The sequence below is a fragment of the Anser brachyrhynchus genome (genome assembly GCF_964034855.1).
Source record: "Anser brachyrhynchus genome assembly, chromosome: 28".
Lineage (NCBI taxonomy): Eukaryota > Metazoa > Chordata > Aves > Anseriformes > Anatidae > Anser > Anser brachyrhynchus.
The window spans coordinates 2,313,483-2,331,441 of NC_137721.1; the positions used below are offsets into that span (position 1 = coordinate 2,313,483).

Sequence of the window (17,959 nt, forward strand, 5' to 3'; positions counted from 1 at the left end):
TGCACGCGTGTGCACGAGTGTGCATGCGTGTGCATGCGTGTGCATGAGTGTGCACGCGTGTGCACGTGTGTTTGTGCGTGTGCGTGCGTGTTGGCGCGTGCACGCGGGGCGAACACGCGTGTGAGCACGCTGGGGGTGGCTTTGTGCCGCTGCGCCCGTGTGCGTGCACGCCTGTGCACGCGTGTCACGCTGCACGTGTGCGTCCCGGGGCGTGCGTCCCCCTGCGTGTGCACACTCAGGCACGTGCAGGCCAGCTGGACGGGCGTGCACGGTGTGGGACTGCCCGGGGAGAGCAGCACCCACCCAGGACCCCGCAGCACCCACCCAGGACCCAGCAGCACCCACCCAGGACCCCGCAGCACCCACCCAGGACCCTGCGGCACCCACCCGGGGCAGGGGGCTGCGGGCCGAGCCCCCCGCCCTCGCCCTGCCTCACCTCTCCGCCGCCGTTCGGGCGGCCTCTCCCCCGCGCCGCACGCTTGCTGATCCTCCCCTCTCTCTATTCCTCTTTTGAAAACTTTCTAAGCCCCAACTGAAGGCCCTGGCTATCAGCGGCTCGAAAAATCCTCTTGCCTACAGGCTCCGGGGAAGGGAAGCTTTCCAAGTCGAGCGGAGCGGGCTAAGCCCTCGGTAGAGGCAGAAGCTTCAGCTTTCATGGTTGGGTTTTTATTTTTTTTTTCTTGGCTGTTGTTGTTGGGTTTCTTTCTTTCTTTCTTTCTTTCTTTTTTTTTTTTTTTAAATAGAATTTCTAGCCCTGAGGGTTTTAGAGAAAACATTGCAAATGGGAACCAGCGCCGGCTGCCTGCCTGAGTCAGCAGGCATCTCCTGCGCCCGCCGGCGGCTGCAGCTTTGCCAAGGGTGGAGGAGCGCGGGGCGACGGGCAGGGAGCTGAGGCCGCCCGCGAGCGGAGAGGCCAAGCGCTTGGCTCCGGCGGGGATTTCTAGCAGCGCTTTCTAGCCTTCGCTCTGATTTTTAGTTTTTGCCGGAGCTGCCGCCCCCAGCCCGGGCTCCGCGCGGGGCGCTGGCGTGGCCGGGTGCCCCCCCGTGCCATGCAGGAGGTGGCTCACGGCGGACTGCGGGGGCTCTTCCTCCTCCTCCTCCTCTTCCTCCTCTTCCTCCTCCTCCTCTTCCTCGTCCCTGGCAGGGGGCTGGGGGCTGCAGCTTCGCCCCGGCCCGGCCCTGCCCTTTGCCCCCCCGCTCGGCGAGGAAGGATCCGGCCCCGCTGCCGGCGGCTCCGCGCTGCCCCCTGGTGCCGCCGCCCGGGCAATAAAAAGATGCTGAGCGCCGGGGGCGCCCGGTTCCAGCTGGGGACGAGGCATCGTCGCGTCCCCTGCCCTCCTGAGCGGCCAAATCCTGCCCTCGGCTCGCCAAAGCCCGATGCTCTGCCCCCGGGGCTGGAGGGGGCGAGGGTACCGGGGGGCTGCCGCCCTGCCTCCCCGGAGGAATGTGGAGCGGAGGAGATGGAGATAAATAGGAGGGAGTTTGTCAGGCACGAAGGAAAGGGAGGGAGGTCAGGGGGGAGCGGTGGGGAATTTGCTGACGGGGGGAGGAGAGCAGAGCAGAGCAGAGGAGCTGCCACGTTCGCTGCCACGTTCGCTGCTCAGGAGCAGGGGTGGCTGGTGATGGGGCCGGCGCTGGGGGCACCCCAAAACCAAGGCTGGAAGAAGCAGAGCAGGACCCCCTGGCCCCCGCCACGTGCCAGCCACCACGGCAGCACGGAGGGATGAGCATCAAGCCCATCGACCCCAGAGTTGGGGCGGGATGAACGAACCCATCCTCGCGGCAAGCGTGGGCCATCGTGTCTTGGGGACACCCTTCGAGGTCCCCGTGGTCCCATCCGGAAGGGTCCTGAGGAGCGGTCAGGAAGCTCCCGGCGGTGCCGGGAGGGGGGCAGCTGGGGACCAGGCTCACGACACCTCCCGGCGCCCCGCGCGGGGCCGGAGCTGGCATCAGCGATTTGTTTTCTCCCACTCGCCGAGCGCCGGAGGCAGAACGGGAACTCCCGTGGTGCGCGGCGGTCCATGAAAGCCCATCTGTGCCAATAATAATAACAATCATAATGATATTTATACAGAGCCTAATGTCTCCGAGCAGCTTCCAGAACCCATTTGGAGGCAGCCGCTCGCCTTTGCTCATTACGAGCGGCGTGCTGGAGCGGAATGGCTAACGAACCCGCTCGTTAGCCGGCCCCGGCCCACATGGGCACAGTGCCGGGTGACATCGGCGCGGGGCTGCCCAGGGTCCCCTGGCCTTCGGTGGCTTTGGTGAGGTCTGGAGAGGTGCCTGGGGGGCTGCGATGCCTGGGGGGCCCTGGCCGGTGCCGCCAGCCCCGCTCGCAGCGTGATGGAGAGGACGGGATTTCACTTTCCGCTCACCGGCATGGAACAACGGGGAGCGGAAAAATAATTTGAAAGCTTCCGAAAAGCACCTCGGCGGGGAAAGGAGGTGGATTTCCCTCCCCGATTCAATAAGCGGCCAGGCTGGAGAAGTCCAGCCCGGCGCCACAGCCCCGCGTTAGGTCTCTTTATTATTATTATTTCTGTAAAGCAATTACGAGGCAGCCTCCTTGCCTGCACTCCCGTGCTCCCACCAGCGTGACCTCCGTTCCGCCGTAATTAACGGCCTTCCAGGAGGGGAGGCGGCGGGCGCTGCGTGCCCGGCTCCTGCCTGCTCGGCGGATGGTGATTTGCAAAGAGCTGCAGGAGGCTCGATTTCCTAAGGAAACGCAGCTTATGCGCTCGTGCTCCCGCTCCCTGCCAATAACTTCTGAACTCCTTGGCTGATGGAAAACAAATTTCACAAGCGGGTCAAAGTCACGGGGATAAAGGATCTCAGCGGGGCTTCCTCGGGTTCCAGCTGCTTTGCCGCTCGCTGCCTCGGTTTCCCCATCGGCAAACTGCGCAGCAGCGGCTCCCCAGGGCCAGCGAGAGCAGAGCTGGGAGCCCTGGGGATGGCCGGGTGCTGCCTAACCACGCATTTGCCCAAAATGCCAGGGAAATGGCCAAAACGCTGCCGCCAGCATCGTCGCCCCAGGGCCGGTCCGGCCCCAGCTCTGAGCTTCACCTCTCCCCACCCCTCGCAGCTCACCTCGAGCACCCCAACACCAATGGAAATGCCACCGAAGGGGTGCCGTCGCTGTTTATTCTTTATTTTTTTTTCCCTTTCGCACACTAATTTCTGGAGTGTGCTTCCATCTCCTAACGAGGTTTTATTTGTCGTGTCTGTTTGTTCGCCTCCCGGGCTCGGCTCTCGGACAGAGGTGCTAATAAAGCAGACATCTGTCACGGGGGATTAGATTGTGTTCTTGTTAACACGCTGTTTCCTTTAAATAAATAATTGTCCCCCAAACTGGCATTCAATTATTAAAGCAAACACTGGCGCGCGGGTGACGGAGCAGCGTCGGGATGCTCTGGGAGAGCCGCGGAGATCGAGGGGCATCCCCAGGCAGTGCCCGCGCGTCCACCCCGTCCCCGTCCCCCCCCATGGGGACAAACCCAGGGCAAAGTGTGGGAGGTCGCCCTCGCAGATCAAAGGTGTGAATTTTCTTGCCTGTTCCCCGTCCTCTGGGCTGGGTTTCATTGCCTGCTTCGCAGGCTGTGCCTCGTTATGGGGACCCTGTGCCTCATCATGGGGACCCTGTGCCTCATCTTGGGGACCCTGTGCCTCATCTTGGGGACCCTGTGCCTTGTCATGGGGACCCTGTGCCTCATCTTGGGGACCCTGTGCCTCATCTTGGGGACCCTGTGCCTCGTCATGGGGACCCTGTGCCTCGTCATGGTGACCCTGTGCCTCATCTTGGGGACCCTGTGCCTCGTCATGGGGACCCTGTGCCTCATCATGGGGACCCTGTGCCTCATCTTGGGGACCCTGTGCCTTGTCATGGGGACCCTGTGCCTCATCATGGGGACCCTGTGCCTCATCTTGGGGACCTTGTGCCTCGTCTTGGGGACCCTGTGCCTCGTTATGGGGACCCTGTGCCTCGTTATGGGGACCCTGTGCCTCATCATGGGGACCCTGTGCCTCATCATGGGGACCCTGTGCCTCATCTTGGGGACCCTGTGCCTTGTCATGGGGACCCTGTGCCTCATCATGGGGACCCTGTGCCTCATCTTGGGGACCTTGTGCCTCGTCTTGGGGACCCTGTGCCTCGTTATGGGGACCCTGTGCCTCATCATGGGGACCCTGTGCCTCATCATGGGGACCCTGTGCCTCATCTTGGGGACCCTGTGCCTTGTCATGGGGACCCTGTGCCTCATCATGGGGACCCTGTGCCTCATCTTGGGGACCCTGTGCTTCATCATGGGGACCCTGTGCCTCATCTTGGGGACCTTGTGCCTTGTCATGGGGACCCTGTGCCTCGTCATGGTGACCCTGTGCCTCATCTTGGGGACCCTGTGCCTCGTCATGGGGACCCTGTGCCTCATCATGGGGACCCTGTGCCTCATCCTGGGGACCCTGTGCCTTGTCATGGGGACCCTGTGCCTCATCATGGGGACCCTGTGCCTCATCTTGGGGACCTTGTGCCTCGTCTTGGGGACCCTGTGCCTCGTTATGGGGACCCTGTGCCTCGTTTTGGGGACCTTGTGCCTCGTTATGGGGACCCTGTGCCTCATCTTGGGGACCCTGTGCCTTGTCATAAGGACCCTGTACCTTGTCATGGGGACCCTGTGCCTCGTTTTGGAGACCCCGTACCTCATCATGGGGACCCTGTGCCTCATCTTGGGGACCCTGTGCCTCGTTATGGGGACCCTGTGCCTTGTCATAGGGACCCTGTGCCTTGTCTTGGGGATTGCGCTTTTTCATTCCGTTACCCCACGAGGCTGAGGTCTGCTTAATGCATTATTTCCGTCAGATCTGGCAAAGAGGCAGAGGAACGAGGTGCTTCGGAAACGGACGCGGGGAGGGGACGGGGAGGGGAGCTGTGCCGGACAGGGGCCGGGTCTCGGTGCCGGGGAATTTTCCCTCTGCACCGGGCTCCTGCTGCCTTAATGACAGGAGGACCTGGGAGAAATACGGCTCTCCGCACACTCGAGATGTTGAGAGCAAGCCCTGGCCCTTGGCAGGGAGGATTTAGGCTTGCTGGGGGAGATGGAAATGCGTGTTTGCCGGCTGGTGATGATAGCGGCCATAAAGCAAGCGCGCGGTGCCCCGCGGTGTTAATAAAGCCCAGGTAACGAGCCCGCCGCCAGCCGGGGCTCCCTGCAGGGGTGCTCGGGGTGGGGGGGGTGCGGGGGGAGCACGAACCCGCTGCTGGTGGGTCTGGGGGATGTGTGTGGGGGGGGACACGGCTGCTGGGACTGGTACACAGGGCAGGGCTGGATCTGTGCCACCTTATAGGTGCAAGAAAATGAGCTCCATGCTCCCCAAATCCCCAGGAGGTGGCACCCCCGGAGCCAGACCCTACAAACCCTACAAACCCCCTGCACCGCGGCCGCGCGGGGCCGGTGGATGGGGCAGTGCCAGGCTCTGCACGTCGCGGCAAAACGTCACAGCGACGTGAAAGCCCGGGGTGCCCCGGCAGGGCTCTCCTTCCCGCTCGTCCTTATTTGCCCAGTCCTAATTCATAAATCAGCAGGCGCGAGTAATTTTCCCAGGAGAGCATTTAGACGGCAGATTGAATGAGTAATTTACTGGGAACATTAAGACGGCACCGGATAACTTATTTATGAGAACTTTTTGACAGATCTGCCCGTCAATAATTTATGCCGCACAGCATTTAGTCAGGGTCACCAGTAAATAATTCACTTATTAAAAAACTATGGAAGGTTTTATGAGACGCTGAGTTACTCTCTCACACCGAATTTGGGGCCGTAAACACGAATCCGGTGCTGACCCGGTAGCGGAGGAGTCCCTGGATGGGGAACGTTGGGACCAGGCGCTGCAGGGCGCGGGGTGGGAGCAGGGGCAGGGAGAGGTGTCGCTGGATTTGGGGGCAGCCGCTTCATTTCTCGTCCTCGCAGGGCTCAGTCCTTGGTCACCACGTGGACGTGCCTCCAGCAGCATCACCTGCGGACCGAGGAGGGCGCCCACGAAAAACCCCTGGGCCACACGGTGCCTTCCTCCCCCCCAGCACCCAGGGGCTGCCCCCTGCCCGTCCCCAGCGCGGTGGCGTCCCCTGCGTGGTGCTCAGTGCCTGTGCCCGGTCCCACTGCCCCCACCCCTCCTAGAAACACCCTGCAGCATCCCTAGGGATGGGTGCTGGTGCAGCAGGGATGCTCCAGGCTCCCTGCCCGGCATCCCAGCCCCCTTGCACGCAGCCGAGCAGCGCGGCCCCGGCCGTGCCCCTGGGTCCCCTCCTCCGTGGGGGTGTCTGGGGACCCCCCGGTCCGCGGTGCTGTGCCCTGCTGCAGCAGGAAAGCCCGGGGGCTGATGGAGGGCGATTGCACGAGGCTGGCTGGAGGGACGTGGGTGTTTGTGGGGTGAAGGAAGCAGTGACTTGGCACGGGCTTCGCCGAGGAAGGGGAAGCAGCTCTGCTAAGGTGTGCCCCGGCCTGATTCTGCCCCGGGTGCGCAGGGAGGAGGAGGCAGCTCCCGCTTCGCTGCGGCAGAGCCCGTCCTGCCCGTGTGGGTGATGAATAACCCGGTGGGGCTGGTGGGGGCCGGGAGAGGGAAGGTGGCCCCGGGCAGCCCCCAGCGTCCCAGCCCGTTCCCCATCAAATCCACCTGGCAGCAGGGGCACTAATTCTGCCCTCACCCCACAGCTCACCCGGAGCTGGGAGAGGCTCAGGCGCTGCATAAAGCAGCTTTGGGCGTTCATTTGCCTTTCCCCGTGGACGCCAGACCTTCCTGACCCTCCTGCCATCCCTGACCCGCTCAAAGCCAGGGTTTCCACCGGTCCCAGCTTCACCCCAGCGGCTTGGGGTTAATGCACGGAGCCAGGGCTCAGCACCTGCGGGCTGCACCCTAGGGGGGGTGCCCTGGGGGGGGGACCCCCACCCGGAGCCAGCCCGGCCCGCTGCGCGGTCGCATGCTGCCACCTCTCGGGCAGAGCCGCGCTCTGGGCAGGGCGAGCATTTTGCCTAAAACCTTGTTTTTTCCCCCCATTTCATTTACACCGAAAGGGAAGTCGGGCGCTGCGGGAACGGGCTGCGCCCCCCGAGCCAGGGAGCTGCGGGCGAGCTAAAAGCCAGAAGCGGTCACAGCCCCAGCGGGGCAGGGCCGTGGGGACCCCCCCCCCGCGTCCCCCGGCAGCAGCACCCTGCGAGCCTCGCTCAGGGCTCGCGGGCCACATCCTGCACCCACCCGCAGCATCGCCTGCCCGCAGCCGGGGTGCCGGGGTCAGGGCCGGCAGCGGCCGCGCGTCCCCTTGTCCCCACGTCCCCGTCCCTCGTGCGGCCACGCGAGCGGCTCCCCCCCGGAGCCCCCCGCGCCTGCACGTCTCAGGGGCCACATTTCGCTGGAAGGGGGACGAGAAACCGCGGATGATGCGCTGAATAAAAACACCCTCTCCTCTGCAATGCGGTGCTTCGAGCATGCAGCATCTTCCCTTCCTCCTCAACGTGGTCTGTGAAACGTGGTAAATGCTTCCCTTTCATTCCTTTCCCTTTTTTTTTCTTTTTTTTCTTTTTTTTTCCCTCCCTCTCTCTTTTTCTTCCCCCTCTCTCCCGTGGCTCGCGCTCCCTGGGCAAGCCGCAGAAAGCTCCTACAGCAAAGGGAAGGTCCCCTTGATGTAAATTGTTCCCTACATGTTGAACCCGGCCGCAGACAAAAGCTCTAATTAATCGGCTCAGCCCCTGCTCTGGAGTGGAGGTTTTCAACCTCGCCTTTCCTTTGTAGCCTTAATTAGTTTTTGCTCCTCTGCCTGCGAGCGGGGGGCCGGGGCCGGGGGAGCCCCCGCGTCCCACGGCACCGCGGGGAGCGGGCACACGCGGGGAAAACAGCCCCGAGAGGGCACAGCGGCGACTAACGAGCACCCAGCAATTAACGACGGGCGCGTGAGGCACCCCTTTACTGCCCCAAAGGAGAAACGGGGCCGACAGGTCCTGCGGCAGGGCAGGATGCGCCCCTCGAGGGGGCTGACGCTGATCCCCCACCGCTTCGGGCGATGGAGGAGCGGGGACCCCGTGCCCCTTCTGTGCCTGCTTCAGGGCTGCAGGAAACCCACCCTGGGGAGACGGGAGCTACCGCCGCCGAGTTTTTCCAGGAGTTTTGCCCAGGATCTGCCCGGCTCCCACCCATCCACACCATCCCCGGGGACGCTGAGGCCCTCCCAGGGCACCCTCGGGGCGCGTGGGGCTCCCCTCGGGGCCGCGGCGCTGACCGCTTGGCCGGGCAGCGGGAAGGGCTGGGAGACAATGAGCTTAGGCGCCAAGCCCATAAGGTGATTAGCGGCGGCGAGGGGATCACAGGGCAGATGCAGCCGGCGGAGGGGGGGACATGGATTAGGGGCTCCTCTCCCCTCTCCTGGCATCGCCGATGGCAGCCGGGCAGGGGACAGTGCGGGGCTGCGCAGGTTTAATTTGGGCAGCCCTGAAGTCTCAACCGCTCTCCGGACAAGCTCATTAAGATCTCCCAGCGCCGTCGATTTCGCAGCGTATCTCTCGGCCGGGCTAGATAAGGAACAACAAACTGCTGCCGCGTTCAGATAAGGCGGTGCTCCTTCGCCGTCGCGCCCCGCTCGCAGTTTATCTGACGGCGGCAGATCTGGAGTTAAAGAGATTTGGCAGCGAGAATAAACCTGCGGCGATGCGCGGGCGATACGCCGAGCTGCCCAGATAAAAGCCGGGGGGGGGGAAGAGTTTAAAGCAAGGCTGGGAGGCTCCGCGGGATGCATTGCTGCTCCCCGCCCTGCCCCACGCTTGGGATGCTCGCTTGGGAAGCACGAGGTGACAAGGACCAGGACGCTGGCCCTGTGCCGGGGGAGGACCCCGCTGCGTGTCCCTGAGGTCCCCAAAGGCTGTCCCAGCACCACGGCCGAGGCGAAGGGCAGCTGACAAGTCAGGAAGGGTGTTTGGGGATCCGCAGTATGGCCCAGAACCGATTGAGGAACACCAGAATGCTGGAGAAAAAGAGGTTTATTGGCTTGTTCATACGTTTTCATGGGGGTTAACAACTCACAGGGGTCGGGCTGCTTGTGAGTCCCTTCCCAGGGGGTCCAGTGCTTTGGGACGGGGATGCCACCGCCTGGCTCGCGTCCTGCTGCCGAGTGAGGACATGCGTGATGACCACAGCGGCCACCAGGCTGCCCAGAACCAGGAGGCTGAGAACCCCCTTGGTTCTGCAGTAGGGCCACGAAGTGCCTGCAACTGAAGAGCCAAAAGATGGGGAAGGGAGGCATTTTCCACCCTGGGGTTACCGAGCCCCACTGGGTTTGGAGCATCTTGCAGGACTGATCCTGCCAAGCCCCCCCCCCCCGCCGCATGCTGCCGCATCTCCCACTCATTCATCCCAAACAGATTTAAGTCCCAAAGCTCAGTTAGGACATAAAGGTGCAGGAAACGTCCCACAAACCTGCAGGCGGAGGGAGGCAGACTGTCGCGGTGTCGATGCTGGCCGTGCTCCAGCTGGCCGGGTTGCTCGCATTGCAGACGTAGGTCCTGGGCTTGGAGTCCCCATGCACCGACAGCACGTTCCCGTGCCCCAGGGGAGCCCCATCGTGGGACCAGCTGTAGGAGACGTTGGCAGCACCGGGCACGGAGCAGAGCAGCGAGATGTTGCACCGGCCCTGCTCCTGCTGCAGCACGCGTGCGTCCAGGTTTGGCCGGCTGACGGGCTCTGTGGGGACAGGGGGGTGAGAGGGGCTGGGGGAGGTGGGGGGACAGAGGGGGGGGGGCAGCCACTCACCCCACACTGACACGCAGAACCGCTGATGAGGAACGAAGCCAGATTGAATATCAAACTCTGCAGAGTATTTGCCGCTGTCTGCCTGGGTGACCGGGCTGATGCTCAGGGAGAGGGTCGCCGGGAGGAAGGTGGCTCTCCCAGAAAAAGGGCCCTTGAAAACTTGGATTTTATCCTTTGAAGCCCTCACGATGACCAGCTGGGTTCCTGAATCCAGTGCCACTTTCCATTCCAACGCTTCCCACGCTGGCGGCGGTTCCTTGGGCAGCAGCCGCAGCTCTCCTCCGGCAGGCACAGCCCTGTCCTCGCACCCTGCGGTCCCAAAGAGGAGGCATGGGATGAGCGCGGGGGGTGTCACTCAGTTCCCCTCGTTCTGGGAAGGAGCTTCCAGCTAATTCCTCCTTCACCTCTCACATCCTCCATCGTCAGTTGTCTCTGGGTGGTGAGAAGGAGCTACTGATGTGTACACCCACTTTGGGGTTATTCTTTCCCAATATATGTTTATTTTATAGGGCCAGTACGAAGAGAGTTGCCTTTTGCAAAGACAAAGAGGAAGCTCTGCCTTAACTCTTGCTTGCTTCCCTCTCCCAGGGCACACTAAAGCCTTATAAACGGAACAGTTTCTCAGAGATACGCATCCTTTCCTAAAAAAATAGTAACAATTCACAGTAACTCTGAGTTAAGTTATTCTCCCTGCATAGCAGGGAGAACTTCAGGCCCTCAAAAAAGTGCATTTTGCTTTCAGCATCACTTTATTGGGGTTCTTCTCCCCCGGCCACTCAAAAGGCTATCTCGGACTCCGCTAGGGACCATTTTCTTGCTGGTTTGCACAAAAGACGAAAAAAAAAGAACCAAAACCAACGCCACAGCCGAATGACCATCTGAGGCAGGCATGTAAAAGCAGTTTCCCAGTGAGCTTACCTTGGGCTCGGCTGAGGAAGAGGAAAGGGACGAGGAGAAGCGCAGTGCGCTGCATGGCCAGCTGCACCGCGCCGCGCAGGAACGGGAACAAGGCGTGACGTGGCCGTGAGGGCAGGCGTGGGGTTTGATCCTGCCCCGGCCCCCAGCGCTGGGGCTCAGCAGATTGTGGGGTACGGCATGGGGCTGGGGGCTGGTCCTGCACCCGCAGCCTGGCTCCGTGGGGCGGTGGGAGGAGAGGGGAGGAGCCCTGAGCGGGGGCATCGCCCAGCTTCGCCCGTGGGTGCAGCATCACCGAGGTCCTGCACGGATCTGGGTGGGAAGCGCAGCGAAACATGGAAAGTGCATGAGAAGAAGTCCAAAAAAATTCAACCCTGCCCTCGTGCCTTTATTAGGTCACAGAGAAAGGTGCTGGGAGGTGAGGGAGGAGGCAGCCCTGGTCCCGCGCCTCCCCGACCCCCAGGCTGGGCTGGGCACTGCTCTCTGGTGGGCCGGATCCTGCTCGGGGCTGTCTCCAAGCTGGCGTCAGGGTGCTCGCGTGCTGCACACTGTGAGCACCCGCTGCCACCCTGAGCACCCTCTTCTCCCAAAGGCAAGCTGCAAAAAGAAAGCAAAACCCCAAAAGCACCCACTTTAAGTAATTAAAATTAGTTTCCCCTGAGGTTTGCAGCTGCTGCGCCCTGCAGCTGAGCTCGCTTGGGAGGCAGCAGCACGAGTCCCCCCGGGGCCAAAGGAGCCTTAGATGGTCCCATCCTCCCCACTGGTGACGCAGGGACAGCGGGGGTGGCCGGGGGCGAGCTGTGGCAACGCAGAGGATATTGCACCGGAGCGCGCGCCCATGAGGGTGTGAGGAACCGCAGGCGAGAGAGGAAGTTGTTGATGGCCGGTCACGGGTTCCTAGGGCTTTCTCCAGCTGCAGGAAGCTTGCTCACACGCTCCAGAGATGGAGCAGCTCAGGGACGTTCTGCCGGCGCCGTGGATGGTGCTGTGCCTGGTGCTGTGGGTGGCAGCCCAGCTCCCTGCGGGTGGCCAAGGTGAGGAGGGGACGCGGGGCGAGCCGACGGCACGGCGGGGCGGCTGGAGGCTGCAGGCAGGGCAGGGGGGATGCGCGGGTGGGACGTGGGTTTTCAGCCGGGCTCGGGGGTCCTGAGGAGACGGGCTGGGGCTGGGGGAGTATTTGGGGTTTTCTGTGCCTCTGTCCTCTGCACCCAGGCCGGCCCAGCCCATGTAGGGCCATCGCTGGCCGTTGCGCTGCGCCAATTCCCTTTTGCAGGCCGGATTTCTCTGCTGAGTGAGGTCAGCACCTTTTGACAGCAATTTCAGGGAACTGTCAGTGCCTGAGGCTCTTCCTAAAACCGGAGATTTCTGTGCCGTGGGGAGCAGGGCCCCTGCAAATGCCTGGACTCGGGGGCACGTTTGGTGCCTGCAGCATCCCCCGGACACATTTCTGTAGCCCCAATCGCGTTCCCTGCTTTTGGTGTGACCAGGGCGGGCACCACTTCTGCCTCCTCTCCCCGAGCACCCCATCCCCACCAGTTTGCACGCCAGCTCTGCCAAACCAGCCCCGGGGGTCGCACCTGGGGGGGATGCCGCTGGCTGGAAGCTGCAGCAACAAAACCTGCAGCAACCTGGGGCTCGGTTGAGCTGCAAAACCTCCCTTGCTAACCGGTGTGGTTAACCTTGGCGTGCTGCACCAGCTCGGCCCCTGCGTTCACACCTCTGCAGGCTGCACTTCGCATTGTTTCTTCCCCCGCTCGCTGGGACCGCAGTGGCTGGGCAAGGCACAGCCTGGCCGAGGGCGTCACGGTGCCTTTTGTGCTTTTCTTGCAGCACAGTGTGGTTGCAAAGCTGCAGCGAGCGGCAGTCCCCGTTGCTTGAAGGCTCCTGGGTGCCTGGAGCGGTGGGCGCCCAGCGCAATGAGACTCAGGTGTGAGCCCACGGGGGATAAATAGTGCTTATCCCTCCCAGGGAGGCTGCTCCTGCTCTCGCATGCCCCAGCCTCTCCTAACGCTGGGTCTTGGGGGTGTCCCCTCTGTACCCGAGGTCTGGTGGCTGCAGTTTAATGAAGGCGAGGTTTAGGCTCGGTGTCTCAAGTCAGGTCTCGCCCCCACCCACGCACGCAAGGAGAGCGAAGCCGGTGGCTTTGTCAGCGCCCTCCGAGCATCAATGCGGAGCTGTGATCCCCGACCTGGTGCTCGTCCCCGTGGCCGTGCCGTACAGGGGGCTACGAGGGGGCAGCAGCACACCCGGCTGTGCCGTGCCGAGCTGGGGACCCTCAGCAGCCCCCCACCTTTTGGGGCTGCCTCAGTGCCCCAGCTGCACGCAGGCAGGAGGAAGCTGAGCGGCTGCGTGCGTGCTCGGCCCGGTGACCGCTGGCTTTTTTTTTCTTTTTTTTTTTTTTTTTTTAGGGGCTTTTTATCTCACCTCTACCAGAGGCCCAGACATCCGGGGCTGCTCTGAACAGGAAGGGGAGAAAGCCCGGCTTTGGGGTGGGGGGAAGGGTCCCTTGGGTAAGGTTCTTGCTGCTCCCCAGGCTGGGCAGGCAAGAAAGGAGCTGGGGCACAAACGAGCAACTGGAGCCTTACTGGAGGGGTTGCAAACACCTCTGCTCAGGACGGAGATGATGCAAACACGGGCAGCTGCCAGCTGTGAGTAGGGGGTACAGACAGACACACGGCCAGCCCGGGGTGCTGCAGGAGCTGGGGACACCCAGGGACCTGGTCCTGCTGCGCTGAGCACTGGTGCCCAGAGGGTATGGGGGCATCAGCACAGGGGGCTCCAGCAGGCAAGCCCCCTCCCTAGTGTTTTCTGATGCCCCAGGACACCCCCCGTGCTCACCCTGTGCCTCCTCTTTGGGACCGCAGGGTGCGAGGACAGGGCTGTGCCTGCCGGAGGAGAGCTGCGGCTGCTGCCCAAGGAACTACCACGAGCGTGGGCAGTATTTGAATGGAGAGTGGTACTGGATTCAGGAACCCGGCTGGTCATTAAGAGGGCTACAAAGAATGAAGTTCGAGATTTCAAGGGTCCTTTTTCTGGGAGAGCCACCTTCCTCCCGGCGACCCTCTCCCTGAGCATCAGCCCGGTCACCCAGGCAGACAGCGGCAAATACTCTGCAGAGTTTGAGACTGAATCTGGCTTCGTTCCTCCTCAGGGGTTCTGCGTGTCAGTGTGGGGTGAGTGGATGCCCCCCCCGGTCTGCCCCCCCCCCCCCCCAGCCCCTCTCACCCCCCTGTCCCCACAGAGCCCGTCGGCCAGCCAAACCTGGAGGTGCGCACACTGCAGCAGGAGCAGGGCTGGTGCAACATCTCGCTGCTCTGCTCCGTGCCCGGTGCTGCCAACGTCTCCTACAGCTGGTCCCACGATGGGGCTCCCCTGGGGCACGGGAACGTGCTGCCGGTGCATGGGGACTCCGAGCCCAGGACCTACGTCTGTAACGCGAGCAACCCGGCCAGCTGGAGCATGGCCAGCATCGACACCAAGACGGTCTGCTTCCCTTCGCCCACAGGTAATTTGCCCTCGGCTCCAACAAAGCTGGCTTTGGGGGTGCACCAGCTGCACTGCTCCGGTCTCCGGGACCTTCAACTCCCCAGTGAAACTCCAGAGGGTGTCATGCTGCTGCTGGGCTAAAATGTGCCCAGCTTCTCCTGCTGGGAGTGGAACGGTGACTGCTGGGCGTGGGAGATGTACATCGGGGCTGAGGTTTCCTGGGCAGGTGCTGAGCTGTGGCACTGATGGGGACGGTGCTTCAGAAACGTCCAGGCTCTGTCCCACGTCTCCCTTCTGCCCTCATTCTTCTCAGTGTCTTCCATCCTGTGGTGGGCAGTGGCCGTGCCGCTGGTGCTGGCTGTCTCCATCGTCGCCTTTGTTGCCTGCTGGTGCTGGAGGAAGCGACGGAAGGACAGCTCGGCAGGTTTGACCCCGGGGCTGGCGCGGGGATTTGGCTCTGCAGCTTCCGCGCTCCTGCTAACGCTCTCGGTGCTGGCCCTCGGCCACCCGTCCCTCCTGGGCTGACGTGGGAGCGGCCACCAAGCCCCTGGCTCTGCAGGGTGCCCCTTGGGGACGGGCTGAGCCCTGTCCCAGCGCCGTGCCCAAACCCAGTGGCAGCACTGGAGGCTTCACCCCATGGGGTCCCGGGGACTATTTGGGTTGTGGTCAATGTTAGCTCTATTCAGAGGAGGAACAAAACCTCCAGACTGCCGAGGGATGCCTTTCTCCCTCTGCTTTGCTTTACTCGAGTGCTTCCCAGGGGATGAATCCCCCCAGCATGGGGGCTGCAACCGCTCATCCCTCGCTCTGACCCTTCAAGCTCCCCCAGAACACGTCGAGCCATCGCTGACTGTCTATGAGGAAGTGGGCAAAGTCCAAGCTGGCCAAGACCTTGTGAGTGTTGGGGGCGTCCCTGGGAGCCCCCTCCCCACGTGGGGAGCATCGGTTTGGAAGTGTCTGTCGCCCTGGGCTGCGTCCTTTAACCAGCCTGGGGCTGCTTTCTCCTGCAGAACAGGAACAGGGAGGCCAATGCAGTAGGAAACACTATCTACGCCGTGGTCTCCACCAAAGCACAGGTGGGGCTCCAACCCAGGAGAGGGAACGTGGGTGGTCCCCTGGGCAGAGGGCTGCCCCTTTTGCCCATAACTTGCTTTTCATCTCACGTTTTCACTGTTTTGCCCTGGCAGGGGCCCAGAACCTTTCAGGAGCCCCAAACCTGCACCATCTACTCCACTATTCAAGCTACCAAGAAGGTGAGCTTTCCCTGCTGTGACTCCAGCCCATTTGCAATGGCAGAGAAACCCAAATCCTCCCCACAAGCCGAAGGCATCGGTGCTTGGTGGGGGCCGGTACCGCCCGGTGCTCCTGAAATGTCCTCAGGGACCTTTGGTGGGGCAACAGCCACCCACTGTCCCTAACGGCGGGTCCTTTCTCTGCTCCGCAGTCCCCTTCCATCAGGAGGAAGAAGCTGGATCCAGCTCTGGTCTGCACTGCCTACACAGAGGTAAAATGGGCCCCGGCCCCGTGGGGAGAGCAGCCCCACGCGTCTCCTCTCCAAGTTCCGCTCTGCAGCTTCTGCTGCTGGAATCTGGGTGACTTTGGGGGTGTTTTTCGGTGACTAACGAAAGCCCCACGTCACCCTCGCCGTGAGGGGCTGTAAATGCCATTGTGGGGGACCCGAAGCGACACCCACCAGTCCCTGCTGGGCTGAAACTCCCCCCTTTTCCTTGCAGCCTACGGTGCCTTTGAAACACTGGAGTCCCCCCCCGCGGAGCTTGTCCCTGTCTCCTGTGGACCACCACCTCTCTTAGCCCCTGGCCATTTTGGCAAGACCTCTTCTTCTCCTGGAGCCAGCACCCGCGGGGAGCTGGGGATTTGCTCAAGATGAGAACATCCAGAAATGGGGTTTTACAAGGACTGCAAACCCAAACTGCGCCTTGGAGGCTTTGCTGCAAGGGAAGGGGGACAGGCTGGGTGGTTGAAGCTTGTCTTTGGAGGAGACGGCTTTGAAATCTGGACTGTGCGTCGGTGGGAGCTGAGGATGCCTGATGTGTGTTAGTGCCAGTGTATGAGCTTTTTTTTTTTTTTTTTAGTTTTTGACAGATCCAATACACCTTGTGAATTCATTTTTAAGTGTGAATAGAAGCCGAACTGCAAGAGGCAATTGTGGGGCTGGTTTAATTAGCTTAATTGACTATTTATAGCCTGAAATGTAACTTGGAGGGGGAAGGAGGGGGGGGCGGATCACCTTGCTCTGGGATTGGGAGCCTCTGAAGCCAATGCTGAGGAACTTGGAAAAGTTTTTGCTGTGCGAACTGGGGTGGCCCTGGGGATGGTTTCAGGGCAGGAGCATGATGCTGGGCATGGCCTCGAGCACCCGGAGCCATCCTGTGTCCAGCAATGCCCCCATGTCCCTTCCCACTGAAGTTATCCTATGGCACGAGTCGCTCTGGGAGAAGGGAGGGGAGGAGGAAGAGGGGCTCTGGCTTCAAACATCTCACCAAAGGCAAGATCAAGGGATTTTATTTGGGATTAAAATTAAATGCGCCACTTTGATGGAAGCTTTCTCCTGATGGTGCTGCCTGCTCCCCTCTCGTCTGATTCCCTGCATCAAAATATCTTTGTGTCTGCTCTCTGTGAAAGGAGCACTAATGGGGATCGTTAATGGGGAGCTGTGCTGGGGGGGTGCTGGGGGGGAGCTGGCTGTCACAGCAAGGAAACCTGGGGGGCAGGCGCTGCCCGTCGGGGCTCAGGCACTGCCGTGCTGCTGCCGCCGATCGGTGCCAGCCCGCGCCCTGTCTTCTGCACTTCAAGGCATGCAGGTGTGAGCGGAATACTTCTCACGCTAAATGCAGGTGAATGCAAATGCAAATGAACATAAGGAGACTTTTCTTATTTCTTTTTGGTGAATAATAACCCTTCCAATGGCATAAATCCCAACCCACTCTCGCTTCGGCCACGGGAGGTAAGTCTGGGCTGTGCCTGGCTGTGTTGTTGGGGCTGGGAGCTGCAACCCACACACAGAGCAGCGTGGGCATTGATGGAGAAGCCGGGGCAGAAACTTCAGGCACGTGGAAGGGGCTGAGGATGCTGCCCGTCAGCAGGGGCTGATGTAGGAGATGCATCTCCTTTTGCAGAAGGGACTGGCCCCGAAGGCAGGGTCCCCGTGCTCCTAATGAGCAGAATCAGCTGAGGGTGCCAGTTCTGAGCTGCACCCATCAGCCCAAGCCATGCTCCATCATGGTAATTTTTCCCTAATGGCCATGCTTTGCACGTGGGGGGTGACTTGCAGCACCCAGGCTGCAGCTTGCACGGTGACAGCACAGTTTGATCCCCACTTCTGCCAGTTCCCACTGGTGTGCGTTGAGCCGGTGATGCGCAGCCCCGCTGTGCCCGGGGACGGGGACAGCACTGCCCGTCTGGCTGCAGCATTGTGTGCACTGGCACGTTCATAGGAACACCTCTTGCTGGCATCGCATCTTCTCACTGATGGGTGTGAACTGTGGGGGGCTGAAATTAAACTGGGTCGGGTCTCGGTGGGTGCTGCCATCGCCCTTCCTTCACAGGTGGGAAGGTGCCAGTGTTTGGTTGCCCCCAGCACAGGACTTCACTGCCCTTTGCCCCCAAAAGAATCATAGAATCATAAAATATCCCGAGTTGGAAGGGACCCGTAAGGATCATCCAGTCCAGCTCCTGGCACCACAGAGGTCTACCCAAAATTTTAGACCGTGTGACTAAGTGCACAGTCCAAATGCTTCTTAAGTTCAGACAGGCT

The 17,959-nt window shown here is 61.7% G+C and overlaps 3 protein-coding genes across 5 annotated transcripts in view; 2 read left to right on the top strand and 1 right to left on the bottom strand.

Annotated features, from left to right (window-relative positions):
* Positions 1-17,959, top strand: part of COPA (COPI coat complex subunit alpha) — a 134,954-nt gene that overhangs the window by 17,789 nt on the left and 99,206 nt on the right. The window lies entirely within an intron of this gene.
* Positions 8,722-10,999, bottom strand: LOC308183668 (natural killer cell receptor 2B4-like). The gene is made up of 4 exons (XM_080569918.1): positions 10,702-10,999; positions 9,784-10,092; positions 9,451-9,714; positions 8,722-9,245 (listed from the first exon to the last, which is right to left on the bottom strand). The coding sequence occupies exons 1-4, from the start codon at positions 10,988-10,990 to the stop codon at positions 9,046-9,048; spliced, it is 1,062 nt and encodes a 353-aa protein (XP_080426044.1). The 5' UTR covers positions 10,991-10,999; the 3' UTR covers positions 8,722-9,045.
* Positions 11,002-16,745, top strand: LOC308183667 (natural killer cell receptor 2B4-like). 3 transcript variants are annotated; one of them, XM_080569915.1, is made up of 10 exons: positions 11,002-11,732; positions 13,107-13,346; positions 13,563-13,871; positions 13,940-14,203; positions 14,498-14,608; positions 15,005-15,078; positions 15,195-15,260; positions 15,372-15,437; positions 15,629-15,688; positions 15,918-16,745. In XM_080569915.1, exons 1-10 carry the CDS (start codon positions 11,642-11,644, stop codon positions 15,993-15,995), a joined length of 1,359 nt encoding a protein of 452 aa, XP_080426041.1. In that variant the 5' UTR covers positions 11,002-11,641; the 3' UTR covers positions 15,996-16,745. The 3 variants fall into 3 exon arrangements, with proteins under 3 accessions (XP_080426041.1, XP_080426043.1, XP_080426042.1); XM_080569917.1 differs by having other exon boundaries at positions 13,232-13,346; positions 14,945-15,078; XM_080569916.1 differs by lacking the exon at positions 13,107-13,346 and having other exon boundaries at positions 14,945-15,078.

What these genes read in the sequence shown, in the direction of transcription:
- LOC308183667 (XM_080569915.1), top strand. Translation starts at nt 11,642, where the DNA reads ATGGAGCAGCTCAGGGACGTTCTGCCGGCGCCGTGGATGGTGCTGTGC. An exon ending in CTGCTTCCCTTCGCCCACAG is followed by an intron (nt 14,204 to 14,497) that starts GTAATTTGCCCT and finishes CATTCTTCTCAG; the next exon opens with TGTCTTCCATCCTGTGGTGG. An exon ending in ACGGAAGGACAGCTCGGCAG is followed by an intron (nt 14,609 to 15,004) that starts GTTTGACCCCGG and finishes TGACCCTTCAAG; the next exon opens with CTCCCCCAGAACACGTCGAG.
- LOC308183668 (XM_080569918.1), bottom strand. Translation starts at nt 10,990, where the DNA reads ATGCTGCACCCACGGGCGAAGCTGGGCGATGCCCCCGCTCAGGGCTCC. An exon ending in CTTCCTCAGCCGAGCCCAAG is followed by an intron (nt 10,093 to 10,701) that starts GTAAGCTCACTG and finishes TTGGGACCGCAG; the next exon opens with GGTGCGAGGACAGGGCTGTG. An exon ending in CTGCCTCCCTCCGCCTGCAG is followed by an intron (nt 9,246 to 9,450) that starts GTTTGTGGGACG and finishes TTGGCTCTTCAG; the next exon opens with TTGCAGGCACTTCGTGGCCC.